Consider the following 20,583-nt stretch of genomic DNA (forward strand, 5'->3'; position numbering starts at 1 on the left):
GCCTATCCATTATGGGCACCCATTATGGGCATGTTTTGCATTGGGGAGCTCATAAACTGACAGTAGCATGTGCAGGTGAAACTCGAAGAATTAGAATATCGTGTAAAAGTTCATTTATTTCAGTAATTCAACTTAAAAGGTGAAACTAATATATGAAATAGGAAATCGGGAAATAGGTGATTTGGATTAATTAGCTGATTAGAGTCTGTCACTTTCAGCCTAGAATATTGAACCTTTCCACAATATTCTAATGCTTTGGGGATTTTAGGGTTCTCATAAGCTGTAAGCCATAATCATCAAAATTATAACAAACTATTGAACTTAGCCCTTTTAAAAACAGGCTAGGTCTGTCTCCACGCTTGCCGTGCGCATGCACGTGCCCACCTGTCCACCATGCGCTCGTACCCGCCGCGCACATCTGCCACGCGTGCGCGCACTCGCACACACGGCTGCCTCTTCCTCCCTTTCAGTGTCTCTGTGTCCCTTCCTGCACATGCGCAGGGCTATAAAACACACACACAGGGACGAAGAGACACTTGGGTTTTATTATAGAGGATAAGTCTGAGTCTATTTCATATACTGTATTACACACACACACACACACACACACACACACACACACACACACACACACACACACACTATATATACACGTATATATGTTTTGCATTGTCAGCATAGTGTAACTGTTAATATAGTCCACGAGTGCTTTATTTAACCATCATTTACTAATGTGTGCTATTTTCTTACATTATCGTTGACCTATAACCCCATGATTTAGTAAAACATCAAATGACCATACGAGTAAAACTCTTTAAAATTAGGATATCATGCAAAAGTTCAGTATTTCAACTTAAAGGGACTCCGAGCAGTGCAGAAACTATGGAAAGATGCATATCATTTTAAAGCTCTCTTTCTCGCTATTTTCGCGATTGAAATTGCCGCGGCCGCGATTCCGATCGCGAAAATAGAGAAAACTAAAAAGTGTAGGGCAACGATTTAGGTGTCGTCAGAAAGAGGAGAAAGAGAGCTTTAAAATGATATCCATCTTTCCATAGTTATATTGTATTAGGCCCGGTTCACATTAGCGGGCGCCGTCCGGAATCGCCGTGCCGGAGCCGGACCGCATGCGGGACGGACGGAACGGACGCATGGCATAGCAATGAAAGCCTATGCGTGCGTTCACATGCGTCCGTTTCGTCCGGACCGGATCCGGACTCCGGCATAAGACCCAACATGCGCTATTTTTTGGTCCGGCTCCTCCGGCAGCCGTATCCGGGGCGGAGCCGGACTGCACCATCCGGCCAATACAAAGCAATGAGAACCAGAGAGCGCACAACACACTGGCTAAAAACATGGATGTTCTACCCCACTTCCTATGCGGATTGTTGCGGCGATTTTGGATGGGGACACATGGGCAAGCATTTTGGAGTGGATCAGCAGTGACTTTAAACGAGCTGGAGATGTTGGCAGTATGTCGGAGGTGGAGGTGAGTGCTAAACAGCGGAGGGCCTGATTCCACAGGTCCACCTTCTGCTGACCTCCCAGACCCCAACATTTTATTTGGTTTGTACTAAGTTTTGCCAAACTGATCCGGATCGCATCCTGATGAACACCTGATGCAACCTGACCGGATCCGGATCGGATCCGGATCAGAACCGTACGGTTCCGATCCGGATCCGGTCCGGATCCGGTCAGGTCATCCGGTCCGTTTGGCAGAGAACCGCAAGTGTGAACCGGGCCTTACACAGGGCGACTTTTTGTCAAAGTCAGCAGCTGCATTCAGCAGAATGGAGCTGCTGACACTGGGGAAAGTGTCGTCCTGTGTAATACAATATAACTATGGCTTGATGGATATCATTTTAAAGCTCTCTTTCTCCTCTTTCTGATGACACCTAAATCGTTGCCCTACACCTTTTAGTTTTCTCTATTTTCGATCGAAATCGCGGCCGCGTCAATTTCAATCGCGAAAATAGCGAAAACTAAAAGATGTAGGGTGGTGGTTTATATATCATTGGAAAGAGGAGAAAGAGAGCTTTAAAATGATATGCATCTTTCCATAGTTTCTGCACTGCTCGGAGTCCCTTTAAAAGGTGAAATGAAACGGTAATATAAGATTATATACATGCAAAGCAAGATATTTCCAGCTTTTATTTGTTATAATTTTGATAATTATGGCTTACAGCTTATGGGAACTCCAAAATCTCAGACCATTAGAATATTGTGGAAAAGTTCAATATTCTCATAATGCACTTCTTCATAATGCACATAAATAAATGTCTAATAATAATAATAACGGCATCTGGTAGAGCATAAATGGGGTGCTCAGTCATGTGACTATCCTGCTGCTGATTGGGAAGAGGGATCCTTGTGGTCTCTTTTGTGCATGTTTGTGCTTGTAGCGCCACCTATAATGGGATTCTGCAATATTATTTTTAGGGTAAAGTAGAAGCGGAATTCCATCTGGTCACCGCAGAGGAGGCGGAGAAGAATCCGGTTGGACGCGCTCGGAAAGAGCCAGAACCGTTAGAGAAGCCAAAGTAAGTGATGGACAACTTGTCTGCTGTAGACACACCCTAAACTGTAAGGCAATTACACATGCCGCTGCTGTGTAATAGAACGATGTCCACAGCAAGACATTCTGCTTCAACAAGCAACATCTGCTTGAGGCTTAAAGAAAACCAGAGATCTCAGCTCAAGATTTTTTACTTATCCAGGGCTTCCTCCAGCCGCATAAGCATGGACGCGTCCCTCGCTATCCTCCCATTGTCCTCTGTTTGTCCGCAATCAGCCCCAGTAACTGGCTTAGTCGGCTCCGGTCTGGGTCTGCCGGTGTCTTCTGCGCATGCGTGGACCTCTTGCGCATGCGCAGAAGACCCCAGCTGACATCACTGACTGAGCCAGATACCAGGCTATTGACTGCTAAACGGAGGACCGCGGAAGGATGGCAAGGTACGCATCCATGATTATGGGGCTGGAGGAAGCCCCAGGCAAGTAAAGAATCTTTGCAAGCGGAGATCTCTGGTACACTTTAATGGAAAACTATATCATTTTTGTTTCCTAAAAATGTACTTTTGATAGCCTACAAATTCCTGTAATGCATCACCTTTACAATTATTTTTATTAACAGTTTCTTTTAAGAGGAAACAGGGTGCAGCCCTGACAATAAATAAGTTGTAAAGCATACTGGATTTTTCAACAAGAAATCCAATCATTGCCAGTAGGTTTTGTGTACAGCAGAGAAAGCCTGATTATCAGTCTGGCTTACTCTGCTGGGAAAGAAGGGTTGTGTCTTAACTTTGTGGTGGACATGCAGTAGTAAAATAGCATCATCACCAAGGCAGAGATAAATTCTTAAAGGGGAACTCCAAGATGTGCCAAATAAATGTAAGTTCTAGACTTCTAGAATATTTTTACTTACCCTTTTGTGTTAACACATTGATAAGCAGCATGGTAGTACATTAGCCCCCTGACTAGGCAAACTGTTTAAAACATATTTAACTGGTTCTCCATGCCAATTTGTTTTGCACATTAGTACTGATGTAATGTGTATTTATGGCCACTTGTCATTAGGGGGCAGTGTGGAACAATAGAGCAGGGGTCCCCAACTCCCGGTCCGCGGCCCAATGCTGGTCCGTGGGCCGTTTGCGGGTGGTCCGCGAGTCTAGCCTCTTGCCCCCACCTTCCCCTCGCGGCCGGCGCTGCTGTTAGCCATCCCCCCCCCCCCCGTAACCCGCTGCGCACGACACTGCTCAACCCGGACACCAACCCCCAACATCCCCCCGCCCTTCCCCCAGTCCCCAGAAAAAAATGTGGTCGCATATCGGTCTCCGGGGCGAAAAAAGGTTGGGGACACCTGCAGAGGACTACTGCTTTCAGTTTCTATATTTTCTGCTAGTATAGAGAGAGAGAGATCAAAGCATGCCAAGAATGGAGATCTGCCAACTCAGGTCAAAAGCAGAGCACGTATCTCACACAAGATAACTCTAATGAAGCGGTTAATGGGTTAAAAGGGCACTATAGCGAATTAGCTGGTAGAAAGAAAAGAGCAAAGAGTCAGGAGAAAAATTCAGCAGGTGACCGCTAATGTTTAGGAAATCTACAAACATAAACAGCCTTCCTGGAGAGTGAGTCTAATCGGAAAACCTAGAATTTTAACCCTAAAAAATAAACTAAGAATATGAGATTCTGGGAAAGACCTAAAAAGACGTATCGGTATTGAAATACATACTTATCTCATTAAACAGAGAATGACAGAAGCTGCTGGCACTGCAGCAGTCTGTGCGGTGACTATGGCAGGGGGGTGATGCTTAAACCTGGTACCTCAGCAGTATATGTTAGCATCCTCATGCTGATCAGTCTGAAGGTACAAAGAGGAAAAGGGCCGGTACTGCTATAAACTTTGATTAGAGGAACACTATCAATGCCCGAGTGTTCTAAAATGACAATATAGTAGTAATAATAATATAGTAATAATGTCTAATGTCTAAGTAGCTGTGTAAACATTTTCCTACTTTTCATGTTAAATATCAGAGGCAAAAGCTGTAATTCAGTGTGTGTAGATTTTAGCTACATTTGGAATATCACATTTACATAGGTGAATCTCTGCAGTCTGACATGCTAAGAACAGAGTAATATTGAAGCAGAGTTATATGAAAACTGAAAGCCTATCAGGTTTTACACACACACACACACAATTACAAATGTTTATGTTGCATATAAGTTACATTTCCTCTGCTCTCTGTGAGAGAAAGCTCTGCCTGTCTCTGACTGAGCTCTCTGCACACACAGAGTTAACAGATGCACTGTGAGGGAATTCCCCCTCCCCTCATGGCTCACTTTGGCATCAGAAAAGAGTGAAAGGAATTAGATAACAGTGAACAAAGAGATAAAGATTCAAATGTATACACCAGTACTTAGCAGCACTTCCCAAACATTTCCTATCTCAACTAAAAAAATCATGCTAATCGATAGTGTCCCTCTAAAGCAGTTTATAGCAGTGCCGGGCTTCCCTTTTCCTCTTTGTACCTACACATATTTATCTCATCCTAACCTATTTCTCTTCAAATGTTTTTTAAATGTATACATCAGTATAACACATGGTAGTAAGACTTCCCTACATTTGTTTTGTTTGTGCTCTGTAGATTATTAATGTATGAATGGTTTAGGTCAGTGTTTCTCAACATTTTATTGGTAAGTACTCCTTTTAAAACCCTGTACTCACCAAGTACCCCCTAGCATAGTACACATTATCACAAGTATCCATTGACAAATATATATTTAATCGTAGTACATGATAATTGGTTGTAAACTATTTCCAAGCATTTATTATTGCTTTTAATTAGCTAAAATACTAATTTGGTGTTGTTTAAATAAGATTTATCATTTTCTAGAACTCTAAATTTATTGGTAGGTGAACAGAGGCGCCAGAAGGATAAAAGTACATAACATTTTTAAAAATTGCTGGGAGGAAGTGGTGGACTCGCCTCCGTTAAAGCAGACACCAAGGACTGTAAATATATGGATATACACATTTATTGAAAATACCCCAAAGATGCAACGCGTTTCGCGGGCACAGCCCACTTCTTCAGGCAATAAGCAGGGGATAAACAACAGCAATTCAGTTATAGCAAGCAGAGGTGCTCAGCTTGCTATAACTGAATTGCTGTTGTTTATCCCCTGCTTATTGCCTGAAGAAGTGGGCTGTGCCCGTGAAATGCGTTGCATCTTTGGGGTATTTTCAATAAATGTGTATATCCATATATTTACAGTCCTTGGTGTCTGCTTTAACGGAGGCGAGTCCACCACTTCCTCCCAGCAATTTTTAAAAATTGTATGTACTTTTATCCTTCTGGCGCCTCTGTTCACCTACCAATATATTTGAGTCCACCCCAGGTGGAGGGGTGATCTACCCCCTTTCTTCCTATCTACAGAGAGCGACTTCTTAATCCTGAGTGAGGACAGGTCTAATCTCCTCACCTGCCTAATGAGTGGTTACCTAGGTGGTAACCCGTGTTTGTGAGTATTACCATCTCACTGTTTCATTTATCCAATCAATTTTGACATACTACACCATATTGGGCTCTCGATTTCTCTTCAACTTTAGAACTCTAAATTTGTTATTCTTGGTTAAGCGCAGGAACCGTTAAGAATTAGCCGCAGACAACTCAGAAGGGAGCCTGTGAGACACGGGTAATTACAACTTCACCCACTGGTTCAGAGTAAACTGCCACCACCGCGGTTATCATGGGACCGTGGAGCCCACTAACTGACTGACTAATCCTGCGAATAAAACGGTTAAACACACGGTATTCTGTCTAGCCAACAACAAACAAACAGTAGCGTATCTTCAGAGACCCGGGATCAGTTCTGTGTCCGCTACGGACAGTGAATGACTTGGAGAAAGTCGTTTATTCACGCAATATAAATAATTAATATATACAGACAATTATTAAGACAGTAATAGCCAGTATAAAAATAAAAGAATGGAGAAAAATACTTAGTTCCTGGAAAGATGTCCTTTTTGTGGGAAAAACAGAGTCCTGGGTTTCAATCAGAGTTCAGACCAGGTGGATGCCAGCATATCCTCAAGCTGGCACCTGATGAGTTCAAGATGTTTCAGTGTGGAGGACACTGAGTTTGGCTCCTCTGCCATTCTTATGCCCCTGATTCAGTAGGAGGGAGTGAGGGCTGCCTCGATGTACCCAGCAGCCTGATACCAAACATGAGGGGTGGGACCCCTGTGGTATCAGCAGGGCACTTCCGAACTGCCTAACTGGCAGTCTTTCCCTCAGGATGGTCTGAAATTCCTTCAGAACCAGCACTAGATAGGGTCAAGCCTGCTCTGTTAGTTTGGAGGGTCTGCCAGCCTGGCAACACAGAAAATATGATACATATATAGCAGTTTATGGAATATGAGAGACCCCTGGGATTTATACCAGGTCATTCCCAGGCAAAGGCTCTTTGAAGTTGGCAGCAGCAAGCCACATGTCGGCTCCCTGCTGGGAGGGAGCCAGTGGGTCTGGCTTCCCCCCAACTAGATTGCTTCTGCCATGGTGCTTGTCACCTTATACCTGATGGATGGGCCATCAGCACAGCTTGAAGCCAGGGACTCTCTGGGCCCAGGCTCATTAGCATATCAAAAGAGCCATCCAGCCTTTAGGATGGTGCTCTCTCTCTGCTAAGAAAAGGACTTCAGCTGCCCCTACACACTCAACCCAGATTGTATCGATTTGAAGCGCAATCGATGCAGGGAATCGAGTGCGATCGCTTTTTCTTCACGGGCGGTTCCAGGACGCGCCTGCGGCCCCGCAACCGTCCGTGACAGCCCTCCCCCTTGTCTGCAGCTTAGCCACACCTCCGCAAGATGTGTGGCGGCGCCGCTAACCTGGCTGACGGGCCTCGAGTTGCCTGTACGGCGGGAAAACCTATTGGAGCCTGGAGCCCGGGGCTCGGTTCCCCTGGACCGGTCGCGGTCTGCTACCCTCAGGGTTGACCCAACATGGACCGTTCTGGACAGGGCGTTTGCGCCACTGCAGTCGAACATGGTGTCTGCCGGGACTGCTGCCAACGGGCAGTGGGTTGGTTAGGTCAACAGCCAGCCCACGCAGGGTTCCCCTGCTAAGTGGCTGTGGACCTAAGGGAACCCCACGGGAATCCCTGGACCTTCCCAGCTCCTGACAGACGGCACATGCCCTGCAGTAGTTTGCTACATCCCTGTTCATCCGGGGCCAATAAAACTGGTTCCGAATACCGGCAAGTGTCTTGCGGACACCCGAGTGCCCTGTCAGAGGATTACCATGTGCGGATTTCAGCACATGTCCCCTGAACGCACTCGGGACCACAAGCCATTTGGTATTCGCGTGGGATCTACCTGTAGGGGGCTGTACAGACTCACTGTACAGTCTCCCACCTTCCCAGTACACCTTGAAAGCGGCCCCGTCTGCGAGGGGCTCAGCGGCTTGCTGCCTGAGCACCTCCAGGCTTGGGTCACGTTGTAGTGCGGCTGAGAATACGGCGCTGTCAGTTTCAGCCAACTGGCTCATGTCACACGAGGCCAGCGGCTGAAAGGTCTCATCCCTGCGGTCAGAGGAGGGGGAGGAGGCCGGAACCCCCTCCACCTGTTCTGAGCTCGGGTTCTGAGCAGTGCAGCTGCGCGGTACTCAGGGCCGGATTTGTACTTTCCAGAGCCCTAGGCCTGCTGTCACCAAGCGCCCCCCCCCCAAAAAAAAATGTCCAACACTCTGACTAGCGATCACTGGTTTGAATGGGCCCATCTCAGTTGTGCTGCTCTGCCTCCCATTCAACAAATAATTCCTGTAATTTGCGCTCCTGCCCGAATGTGCACAGCAGCCGATAGTGTTCTGGGCTTGCATACTTGAGAAATGACGCTGATGTATGACCGGTACTTGTCAAGAATGCATAACACTGTACCGGCCTCGGTTGCTGTGCACATCTGGGCAGGAGCGAGAAATTACAGGGAGCGCGAGTGGCCAGAGCATGCACTGCTTCTTTGTCCTCTGTGCGACTGGCTGCAGTCGGAGCCACAAACAGGTGGAAGGGCAGTGCAATGGAGAGAAGCCCATCCAAAACAGAGAACAGGTAAGTAGCAAACATCCTGTCAAGACTCACTTTGGATGTTCTGTTGTAATTACAGTGGACCTGAACTCAGAACTTCCTCTCTGCTCTAAAAGATACGCAACAACATAACCTTTCAATAAAAACATTTTTGTTACAGCTGATACAAATCCTGCAATAAATCTGCAGTGTGTCTACTTCCTGCTTTTATGGAAGCAGACATATTTTTTAGCATCCTGTGCTTTCAAATGAGCTTAGCTGTTGTGGCAGTCGGGTGACACAGTGTAGAGATCAAATTACAACTTGTGACACAGAGGAGGGGGAATTAGACAGGCTCTCTAAATACATAAATGGTACATTTCTCTGTTTTCCTTCTGTCCTGTGCAAGAGTTCAGCTCCACTTTAAAGCATCTGAATGACATATATTTATATTTGCTGAAAAATCTATGCATCTCTTTTGAATGCTGAATGTACATATGGTGGTGTGCGCTAACATATTGGCAGTATACGGGAACAAAGTCTGAAGAAGGCTTATTTAAATTGCCTTTAAAACGTTTTTTTAGGGTAAATGAGGCATGTAGCATCATGTTTTTTTAATGATGTGGGGACTTAAAATCCCTCTCTCTCTCAGATGGGAAATCCGAGTTTGCTCGGATAGTGCTATTCAGATTTTAAAAAATATCCGAATTGCTATTCAAAGTTCGGATAGTGGAAAAAGTTCAGATTATCTGGGTAGTTCGGATACCCAAATATTGGATGAGCACCACTGCTCAGGTGTCATTTAAAATGACAATTTAGCAATGAAAGGGAAGAAAACAGCATTTTTTATCCTGCAGTCTCATAGATGGTAGGAGCTGCAGGACAGAAAATGAGTCAGGAAAGAGTTAACTAAGGAAGAGAAGCGACCAGTGCTACTAGGAAAAAAAAAAAGAAAGACCGTCATAAATTACGATTAGATAAATTAACAGCTGCTGCGGTCAAAGCTGTAAAAGAGGTGAAGAAACTGCAGAGCTCTCTGATGTTTGGGAATGCCTACATTAAAACTCAGCGGAACTTAGTTCTATCTGCTTTGTAATGTAATTCTCTGGTATTTCTCACATCGATCTGTAAGTCTATCATACAAAGAAAGGAATGGATTATCAGGTGACCGTTATGATTGATCCTGATTGTTTTAACACATCAGGAAGTGAGAGAGAGATGCAGGGATTGGGGAACTCTGGAATTCAGCTATTAGTGCAGAGCAGGGCGCTGGCTGGCTGCGCTGCGGGACCAGAAGAGATGATTTACTTTGACATATGACCTCTTCTCTCTCCAAGTCATTCCGCCCTTCTTATCTTATCTAATTTTATCGCCCTAGGCCGTGGCCTTTCTGGCCTTTCCAGAAATCCGGCCCTGGCGGTACTGCTAGCACAGGTACACTGTCAGAATGGCACAGACGGACATTACTCAAATCATCATTGCATGCAGTAATGACATTGACAGGTATAGCAGTGGCTGGATGGTGTACTGGTTAAGAGCTCTGCCTCTGACATGGGAGACCTGGGTTCGAATCTCGGCTCTGCCTGTTCAGTAAGCCAGTAATTCAGTAAGGAGTTCATTGGGCAAGACTCCCTAACACTGCTACTGCCTACTGAGTGCGCTCTAGTGGCTGCCTCGCAAGCGCTTTGAGTCCGACAGGAGAAAGGCGCTATACAAATACTGCCATTATTATTATTATTATATCAAATCCGAGTACCCCCAGGAACCATCAGAAGTACCCCCTGGGGTACGTGTACCGCACGTTGAGAACCTAGGGTTTAGGTGTTGTGTGTGCTCATTATGAAATGCCTCCCTGGTTTGAGCTGCTCAGAAAATGTGGCTGTTAGAATTCCCCCGAATCTTTTGCCATTTGGAATCTCTCTTTTTGTTTATTTTGAATAATCTTTATTTAGTCAAATACAAAATAGCAAAGCAGCGGGTAAACCAACGAGGAATGCATGCAGCGCTTTTCAAGTCGTCACAGAGAATACACAACTTATCTACAACTTAGTTGTGTGATTAGCGCTGCCCTCTAAGATATCGGATCTAGAGAACCTGGGCAGATCAGCGCCACATCTGATGAAATGAAAGAGCTTTGATGGATGAGAACTGTCGGTTTTTAGGCCTTTTCTTTCTCCTTCACTGGAATGAAAGGAACTCAGACCAAACTCACAAGAACACATCAAAGATCCCTGGATAAGGAGTGGAGTCTGCTGCGATTAAATATGTATCTGTTCTGTGCAGGAGAATTCTGTTATCTCTGTTTTTCCTCATCCCTTTCTGCACCTTGTAGTGTTGTCTGGTTTCAAGGACACCTATAGCTTAAAGTGTATGGAGGCTGCCATATTTGTTTAATGGGGGATTGTCAGGCACAAAATCAAATTCCATTTACCCACTGCTCTGTGTTTATTATGCAGCCTGCAACCTGACCCCACATTGCAATCATTCCAATCTAATCAGAAATGTTTCTGCTGTAATAAATCTTATCTTAGTCAGTCTGGCTCTATTTGGTACATTGGCAATGATAAGGAAGCTTGCCATTACCCCTCCTACTTTCCTCTTCCACACTGATTGGCTGAGGGCAGTTCAGTATGACACAGGGCTGAGAAGGGAGAAGATGTTGAAATATGATCTATGCTAAACTCACGTGTTTACAAAGCAATCTATATATGACAGTGCAGTTTCTATGAGAAAAAAAAAGAGTAAGGGAGGAAATTACATCAGGATTGGCTTCAGTCTGAGGCAGAACAGTTTTCTATTTATTTACTATATAAAATTCACTGAAATCAAAACGTGGACAGTACAATACATATGTCCCCAGCGCACTCTCCAGCACACTCCTGCATGTGCAGTATAGAGCGGCCCGTCTTTGGGAACACTCGGGCTTCCAAAGACTACCGAAGTCTCCCCCACAGTGGCAGAGAGCAGTCTCTGACACATCGGCCAGAAACCACTAAGGGGGAGCCAGCGCTGGAACGACAGGGCCGGTAGAGGAACGGGAAGGCTCTATAGGACCCGGAGGCTCCCCCTTCTTGGGTGAGTATCTTTTTTTTGGGGGGGGGGGGGAATTTTGCTTCAGGCTCCTTTTAAGTTAGCCAATGAATGGTATCATCCTGATTCAAAATGACTTCCTTGTAAGTATAATGAAAGTATAAAGGACATTGTGGAGAGGGTGTATATAGCACAGTGTGCAGGCAGAACACTCCCTCTGTCATAATGCAGAATAATATTTGCCTATCAGTACAGGCAGAAGGACGAGCGGCGTGCTTGGGGGATATTACTCCAGTGCCGCAGGGAGAGGTGTAATTAAACAGAATGTGCTGTTTCCAGTCGCAGGTTAATCAGACAGAACAAGCAGCTAAATTCTCTCCTTCATTACTAAGCGCTGATTTATTGATGGAATTTATGCGTGTCGGAATCCGCCGCCGTGTTATTAAGGGCTTCATTTGTTACCTGATTACAAAGCAAAACCAGTATTTTATTACAGTGTTTAGAATAATATTCATTTAGAGCGTCAAGAAGAAGCTCGGCGGTACGCTGCTGAACTCTGGCAAAGATGTCGCTCTATCTCTCATGTGCGGCTGGCAGGCGTTTTACACATAGGACCATTGTTTTATCACAGAGGGGTCTCTAAAGTGATAGGCATATGGAGGCTGCTATGTTTACTTCCTTTTATACAATACCAGTTTCCTGGCTGTCCTGCTTATTGGCTGCACTTCAGTCAGAGTACCTCATCTGCAGGCCTGTTCAGTGTCTATGGATAAACGTATTAGAGACACAGGATAAGCAGGGCAGCCAGGCAATGTGCATTGTTTAAAAGGAAATGGAATTTTTTAAAAGGAATTAGGACATGGGAGAGGGTCATGGTATAACCTAAATACCCCCCAAAAAAACCCCATTGTAGTTATCAAGCGTACGAGGGATATCGGCGCAGGAGACTTGGACGCAGGATACAGCCTGTATATGGCTTATCCTGCTGCTGCACAAGTCCCCGGCCGTATTAAATACTATTCCCCCTCCAGGTCCACATGGATGGTGGGGAATGAAATAATTCGCAAATTATTGTGTTTTAAAAGTAACTTCAGCTCTGTCTTCTGACGGCGCCGACGTTACTCCCTGTGCCTGCGATAGCCGTAATTCCTATTACAGCCTATGGTGGTGCCGGCTACACCCAATTCTCCCCCGCTGGAATCACATTGTTCGGTTATGAATCCCTTCTGCCCCCTCCTCCCCCATAGTTACGAAAATAAAATACTTCTAAAAAAAAGAAATCTAAAGTGACAACATAAAAAAATGCATAAATAGATACCTTAGGGACTCAGCTTATTTAACATGTATGCCGTGATGGTATATTACTGTTATTTTTGCTAATAAGGGCTTATAATTATTGATAGAGTACCGAGAAAACAAAAACAGAAAACAGAAATACAGGAAAAATAAAATGGTGTGGGATTTATCTATATGAGGATTGTTTATTTTAAAACTGTAGGGGATGGAAATTAGAAAAATGTCCATCCTTTTTTTTTATTTTTCCCTTGTTTTTGCCTTTGAAAATGCATAGAAAATAAAGTAATTACTGAAATCAAGTATCACTCACAATAAGCCAAATTTGTGGCAAAAAAGTACCGTAAGATATAGAACATTTAGGTGTGATTAGCAGTGATAAAGTTATAGCCAAATGAATGGGTGGAGTGCAGACAGGTGAAAATGGCTCATGGCGGGAAGCCGTAGGGGGGTGGTTCGGGTGAAGTGGTTTAAAGTGTAACTGTAAGGTATAAAATCAAAAATCAATTCTTTATTTTTATCTGGTAAACAAGTAATAAGGATGCTAACCAGGCAATCCAAAAGTTAAAAATCTTTTTTTTTTTCTTCTCCATAAAACATCATTCCGAAGTTTCCATGGCTCTTATTTGGTACACCTGCCGCCCAAAGGAAGTTGCAGGGCATGCTGGGTTGTCTTTTTTTCTTCTTTACTTTCCCCTCAGACATAGCTAATGCAGCCTGATTGGCTGAGGCCTTTTTCCCTCACGTTTTCTCCTCCCACACCTCTGTTCCTGTCTGATCGGCCAATATTTCTCATGCTGAAACAATGCACTTTCTACTGCAGAGCTGGGTGGGAGTGCCTGAAGACTGGGAGGAGGGCGGGCAATGCATACACAAAACAGGCAGAGGAGCGTAAGGGAGGAAATGACATCAGGATTGGCTTCAAAGTAGACAGTTAAGGAGAATCCTAAGAAGGATTTTCTCTTTTTTCACTATAGAAAAATCACTAAAATCAAAGCGTGGATAGTGCAATACATATTTTATGTAAGTAGAGCAAGTATTTATCTACTTATATATGTGTTCTTTCCTGAGATAGTATGGCTGACAGCTCCTCTTTAAAGTGACTTGTAGGACATTAACTAAGAAGGGAGAACTTTCTCAAGGATAACCTGTGAGATCAGAAATCAGACAGGAGGAGTTACAGGGGTCCGGGGAAGCATCTACTGAGGTAAGTTTGCCTTTGATGCACATTTTTTTTCCTTCAGGCACACCTTAAAGAGGAACTGTAGTGAAAATAACATAATTTTTTTTTTTACAATATTCATTTATAGATTATTTAGTCAGTGTTTGGCCATTGTAAAATCTTTCCTCTCCCTGATTTACATTCTGAAATGTATCACTGGTGGTGACATCTTTAGTTCTGCCAGGTCATCTATCCAGAATGTCCGTTACTGAGAGTTCTATGCAAGGGGATATTTCTTGCTTGGCACTTAAAACAGCCAGTATTTCCCACAATACAACAAGGTTCACCAGCAGCAAACTGTCAGGACCATAGTCATGACATCACACTGTGGGACGGGTTTCACCCAATATCAGCCATACAGATCTCTCTTCCCCTTCTGATGAGAAAAAGTAAAGATTTCTTATGGGAAAGGGGGTATCGGCTACTGACTGGGATGAAGTTTAATCCTGGGTTAAAAAGAAACTCCAACCTAGAATTGAACTTTATCCCAATCAGTAGCTGATACCCCCTTTTACATGAGAAATACAATGCTTTTCACAAACAGACCATCAGGGGGCGCTGTATGACTGATTTTGTGCTGAAACCCCTCCCACAAGAAGCTCTGGGACCGCGGTACTTTTGGCAGTTTGTTACAATGTAACAAGGTTCACAGACAGGAAATAGCTGTTTACAGCTGTCTCTAACAGCCAAAACAGCTAGGAGCAGCTACATAACCTGCCCACAGTAAAAATGTCACCATGTAATAAATGTCAGAATGAAAATCGGGGAGAGGAAAGATTTTACAATGGGCAAACACTGACTAAATAATTTGTACATAATTATGGTAAAAATGAAGCACTTTTTTTTACTACATTATTTTCACTGGAGTTCCTCTTTAAGAATAAAGGGGGTAAAAATAACCTCCAAAGTCTCTACAGAAAGATCATCAGATCCAGAATACAAATGTAACTGCCAGTCCCAGATGCCAGAGAATATAAGAAGGAGAATTGTCAGGTGAAATAAATCCTTTCTCAGAAGTGCTATATAATCCGATGCAGTTATTTCCCCTCAGCCGTTCCTACAGGCAGGCAGCTTCTCCAGGATAGGAGCAAATGAAATCAGATCCTAGTTTATATTTTATAAAGGTCGTTTCCTTTTCCTATTTATATGTCATGTACCAAGCAGAAAATACAAGCCGGGTCCCAAGGCACATAATAAGATTTCAATTACGGCACAGCATGGAGCAGAGACGCAGCATGGAGCAGAGACGCAGCATGGAGCGCTGGCGCAGGGAAGCTGTACGTTGTCTGAGGACCACCAGGAACATTTGTCATTGTAGAAAGTGTTACAGATACTGAACAAGGTCATAACAGGCCAGGTGTGATCGCCTTTAACCAGATCACTAAAACTGGACGTTTTAATGCGTCCAATTTGAGTTCAGTTACCGCTAGCAAGACGTCCTCCGTATATGCGGCGGGTGTGCGTGCATACCACCCATCGCTTGTGCTCAGCAGGTCATGTAATTCCGAGTTTGGTCAAAGTAAACAAGTGTTCCTCAAGCCAATCGCAGTGCCTGGAATGAATAGACATGACCACGATCAGGGGCAATATCCATTCATAATAATAAACGTAAAAAAGAGTGTAAAAATACAAATTTGAACACTTTGTGGTAACCCAGGATAATGTTTGTAGCGACATTTTTGTAGCGCCATTTTTTAATTAAAAAATTAATAAAATTGACTCCTTCCAAAGATCCTTCTACTTCTAACCCTCCAACCCACTACCCTCTATATTGTAAGCTTGCAAGGGCAAGGACCTCCTCCTAGTGTTTCTTACTCTGCTGTAATGTATCATATGAATAGGTACTAGTATTGGTGATGTTTCAACCGCACATCAGCTATGCATGTACTTGTATTGCTGGATGTCCTGAATAAAATCAAAAACTTTGCGCTCCTATCCTGAAGATATCAGTACTTTCCAAAAGATCCGTTTGCTCCTTGGTCTCTGTGCACTGAGCCGCTCCAAGTGTAATGGACAGGGATGAACTATTCTAGAAGAGAAAGGAGCGCTCTATCGTGCATTACCCAAGGATATGTTTAATCGCAATTAAAAGATATACTCACAAGATATGAATGGTCAAATCGCTTATCAGCGGTACAGTCCACCGCTACACTCTCAGACAGATAGGCAACAACGCGCTGTGGCAGGCAGCGCGTTCTCCGAAGCTCGGGGAAGCCGTCTCGCTGTGGGAGTGGGCGTGGCTGGACGCAACATGTATCCTTTGCACAGCGCACTCACTTAAACTCTTTGTGCGCTAAATTGTCCGTTACCAATAAAGTTTGTTTTAAGAATGGGGAAAAAAACTTTTAGTTTGGCTCCTGTAGCCATGACTACGGCTGCAGGAGCGTACAAAGCTAGCCTCTAGTGCGTATGGGCATCATCTGACGAAGGCGCAGAGCGCTGAAACGCGTAATGACGCCATACGCACGCTAACTCACAGCCAAGCACACTCCCACAGCGAGACGGCTTCCCCGAGCTTCGGAGAACGCGCTGCCGGCCTCAGCGCGTTGTTGCCTGTCTGAGAGTGTAGCGGTGGACTGTACCGCTGATAAGCGATTTGACCATTCATATCTTGTGAGTATATCTTTTAATTGTGATTAAACATATTCTTGGGTAATGCACGATAGAGCGCTCCTTTCTCTTCTAGAATAGTTCATGGATGTCCTGAATGACTGATTGTGCAGAGTTTTGAAAGTCTCATGTACTATTTGTTTTGCACTATTTCAAGCGCAACGGAAGCTGTAGGCACAATATAAATAAATAATAATAATCTGCATAAACCAAATGCAGTTATTAATTTTTTCATGTTTGCATAGCTCCCAAGAGACAGTCTCTCTTTGAGAATCCTGTTCCTCTGTCCCTCTTTCTTCTTTCAGGACTGATATACAAATCGGTGTAAATATATGTATTTTTCTACTGAAATATGTTTTAAATTGACTCTAAACTTTATGCTAATTCCTTAAAGGATACCCGAGGTGAATGAGATAGACTTGTGTATGTACAGTGCCAAGCACACAAATAAAACTAGGCTGCGTTCCATTTATTTTCTCTCTCTGCCTGAAAGAGTTAAACATCAGGTATGCAAGTATGCACAACCCTCACTTTTAAAGAAAATCTGTAACAAAATGTTGAGCCTTATTTCTTCTATCCTATAAGTTCCTATACCTGTTCTAATGTGGTCTGTCTTACTGCAGCCTTTTCTAGTTGCACTGTCTCTGTAATAAATCTCATCTCCTTTCCTCTGTCGTGTCTGTCGGGCTGAGGCTGGAATGTGTGGAATGTGCAGCACTGCTTGTGATAGGCAGAAGCTTTACACACTCTCTCCAAGCTCTCCTCTCAGCCTATCACGCTCTGGTAAGCAGCCGTGTCTTTTGTTTGTAAACACTGCTTAAAACTGGCAATTACAAGCCAGGATTGCAGCAGGGAGTGGCAGAAACAGCACAGAGGGGCCCAGGAGAACATAATGAATAGAATGGTTTGCTTTTTATTGTAAGAATTTTAGAGTACAGGTTCTCTTTAAGTAATTACAGCCATAAAACACTTTCCTGTCTGTAAATGGCTTCTGAAAGCAGAAAAAAGGGTCAATAATTCATAGATTTTAATTCTGACATACCTCAATGAAGGTGTCATTGGTGTCATTGAGTAGACACAATGAAACAGTAAAAACTTAAAAACTAGATTTAAATATAAAATGAAACTGTGGTGTATCTAACACAGTGCTAAACCACCCTAAAGACGAGGCCATTTATAGTGAAATTGGCCACTGCAACTTTAAGGCCAAGCTGCAGGGCCGCACTACACACCGCACAAGTGACACACCCCCCCCCCCCCCCCCTTTTCTACCCGCCAACAGAGCTTTCTGTTGGTGGGGTCTGATCGCCCCCCAGTTTATTTATTTATTTTTTACAAATATTTGTCTTTTTTTAAAATAAATAAACGTTTTTTGTTTCCACCCTCCCTCCCTTCCCCAGCCAGCCTATCACAGCGATCGATCTCTTGTGCCCCAGGGGCACCGCCGTGTAACACGACCGTACCCAGTACAGCGCTGCCTCAGATCGCAGCGCTGTACCTGTAAAAAGACGGCGCTTTCTAACAGTCTAGCCATTCGGAGACTGAAGGTGGGGCGGAGCTCCACCTCCCAAGCAGGAGATGCGCATGCAGCCCACGAGCGATCCCCTGCAGTAGCTGGCCCCAGGACTTGACGCCAATTGCGTTAAGCGGTCCTGGAGCTGCCGCCGCGGCCACGCCTATTGGCGTGACGCGGTCTTTAGGTAGTTAAAGTAATATATTTCCTACTTAGTTACATAGTTACATAGTTATTTTGGTTGAAAAAAGACGTACATCCATCGAGTTCAGCCAGTATAAAGTACAACACCAGCCTGCTCCCTCACATATCCCTGTTGATCCAGAGGAAGGCGAAAAAACCTTTACAAGGCATGGTCCAATTAGCCCCAAAAGGGAAAAAATTCCTTCCCGACTCCAGATGGCAATCAGATAAAATCCCTGGATCAACATCATTAGGCATAACCTAGTAATTGTAGCCATGGATGTCTTTCAACGCAAGGAAAGCATCTAAGCCCCCTTTAAATGCAGGTATAGAGTTTGCCATAACGACTTCCTGTGGCAATGCATTCCACATCTTAATCACTCTTACTGTAAAGAACCCTTTCCTAAATAAATGGCTAAAACGTTTTTCCTCCATGCGCAGATCATGTCCTCTAGTCCTTTGTGAAGGCCCAGGGACAAAAAGCTCATCTGCCAAGCTTCTATATTGCCCTACTTTTAAATGTTATTATGATATTAAAGGAATGATAGAAAGGACCAGTGTGGTTTGAATGATAAAATGACATATTTTGCTTATGAATTCTTTGGGATATGTGTGACTATGGATGTGGTAGGGGCGTGTCTAGAGGTGTGGCACAGGGGGTCTGGAGGTGTGGCAGGGGAGTGTCTTAAAGTGTTTCTTATCTCAAATAGTTGGGAGGTATGTGTTTGGCTCTATTATAATTTGATAAACTGACCAGAGATCCTAATGACTGAACTCTGCTTTTCCTCTCCAGCCGCCCGGATACTTCCTTCTCCTGGTTTGTGAATCCCTTCAAATGCTTCTTCTACCTGATCTGGAGGAACTACAAGAAGTACATCATCATTGCCCTGGTTCTGCTCATCCTCGCCCTCTTCATCGCCCTGTTTGTTTACACGCTGCCCGGAGCCATCAGCCACAGGATCCTCAGCGGCTAACGGGAGCACCTCAGGGCATCTCATGGAACTCCTCGGATTACCTGCGGAATCACCCGCAGATTAATCATCCTATCACTGCCAACCTGGATCCCGAGAACATTTCATCTCAGCCCTTTCCATACAGTCGCTGGTCTTATTCTCATGGACTGTCTACACCAATCAAGAAACTGCCTTAAAAAGTACCTCCAGTATAAAAGACAGAGGCTGTCATGCTAGGCTCTGTCTTACTGATACAGGATTGGGGGAAGGGGTCCCAGTGTTAATTACTAAACTGATCAGCTGTAATAAACCCTTTAGCAGCTAATTTATTTAGAGGTTTGCAAGTGCTCCAGGCCAAGTTATTTTAGCACATTTATTATTTCTTCTTTGTTACATTTCCTTGCTTCTAATTAGTACTGCTGTAATGTGTATTTATGGCCACTTGTCACTAGGGGGCAGTGTGAGACAATAACAGAGAACTTCTGCTTTTAAGTTGTTATAAATGGTGGCTGCCAAGCTGGGGGTTGGGCACGACGACACAGGCGGAGGTTTCTGAAGAGCTTAGGAAGATTTCGGAAAACATGGTCCCAACTGCATTGCTGAGCAGCGGGTGGAGCGTCACCTGGGAATGAATTACAGCCAATCAGGTAAGTAATTAACCCTGAGATCCTGCCCACTCCTGCATCATTAAGACAGAGCCTGGCATGAAAGGGTCTGTCTTTTATACTGGAGGCATCCTTATATAAACTTTTAAAACAATAATGCTAAATTATCTTTATTTTATCAATAAATAATTTGATCACTGCAGGTCTGATTTATCTAAAACATGATCTCTTACTGAGCAACCGACTTTTTCCAGAAATTCAGGAAGACAAAGAGCCTTGTGGTCTGCCTCTGAATTCTTTACATATATGAAGCTAACTGGCTTCTCCCTTCTACCTGTGATTAACACTTAAAATGTTGATTGGTTCAGCAGAAACAGGATGTATTCCAATGCTTGGAAGTGCAGCTGAAAGCAAATAATCAACTGTGGGTGTGGACAATGTGAAAAGATTTTAGGCATAATGTTGTGAACAGGCACAGGTCAGGAGAGAGAGAGAGGCATAAAAAAACCCATCATCATGCATTCATCTTATGTACCACTTTTTAGTAGTGTTTTTTTTTCTTAGACCCATCGGTTGGTTTGGCTGGTAAGTTTCCCTTGTTTTCTGACCTGTAGGATA

The 20,583-nt window shown here is 44.1% G+C and overlaps 1 protein-coding gene across 4 annotated transcripts in view; it reads left to right on the forward strand.

The window, feature by feature from the left end:
• Positions 1 to 20,165, forward strand: part of FER1L6 (fer-1 like family member 6) — a 288,985-nt gene extending 268,820 nt beyond the window's left edge. For all 4 annotated transcript variants that reach the window (XM_068237997.1, XM_068237996.1, XM_068237998.1 and 1 more), the window contains 2 exons: positions 2,440 to 2,540; positions 19,201 to 20,165. In XM_068237997.1, the coding sequence (XP_068094098.1) occupies positions 2,440 to 2,540; positions 19,201 to 19,381 (282 nt within the window). In that variant the 3' untranslated portion in view covers positions 19,382 to 20,165. The remainder of the gene's footprint in view (positions 1 to 2,439; positions 2,541 to 19,200) is intronic.
• Positions 20,166 to 20,583: the final 418 nt, after the last annotated feature.

The sequence above is a fragment of the Hyperolius riggenbachi genome, chromosome 5 (assembly GCF_040937935.1).
Source record: "Hyperolius riggenbachi isolate aHypRig1 chromosome 5, aHypRig1.pri, whole genome shotgun sequence".
NCBI lineage: Eukaryota > Metazoa > Chordata > Amphibia > Anura > Hyperoliidae > Hyperolius > Hyperolius riggenbachi.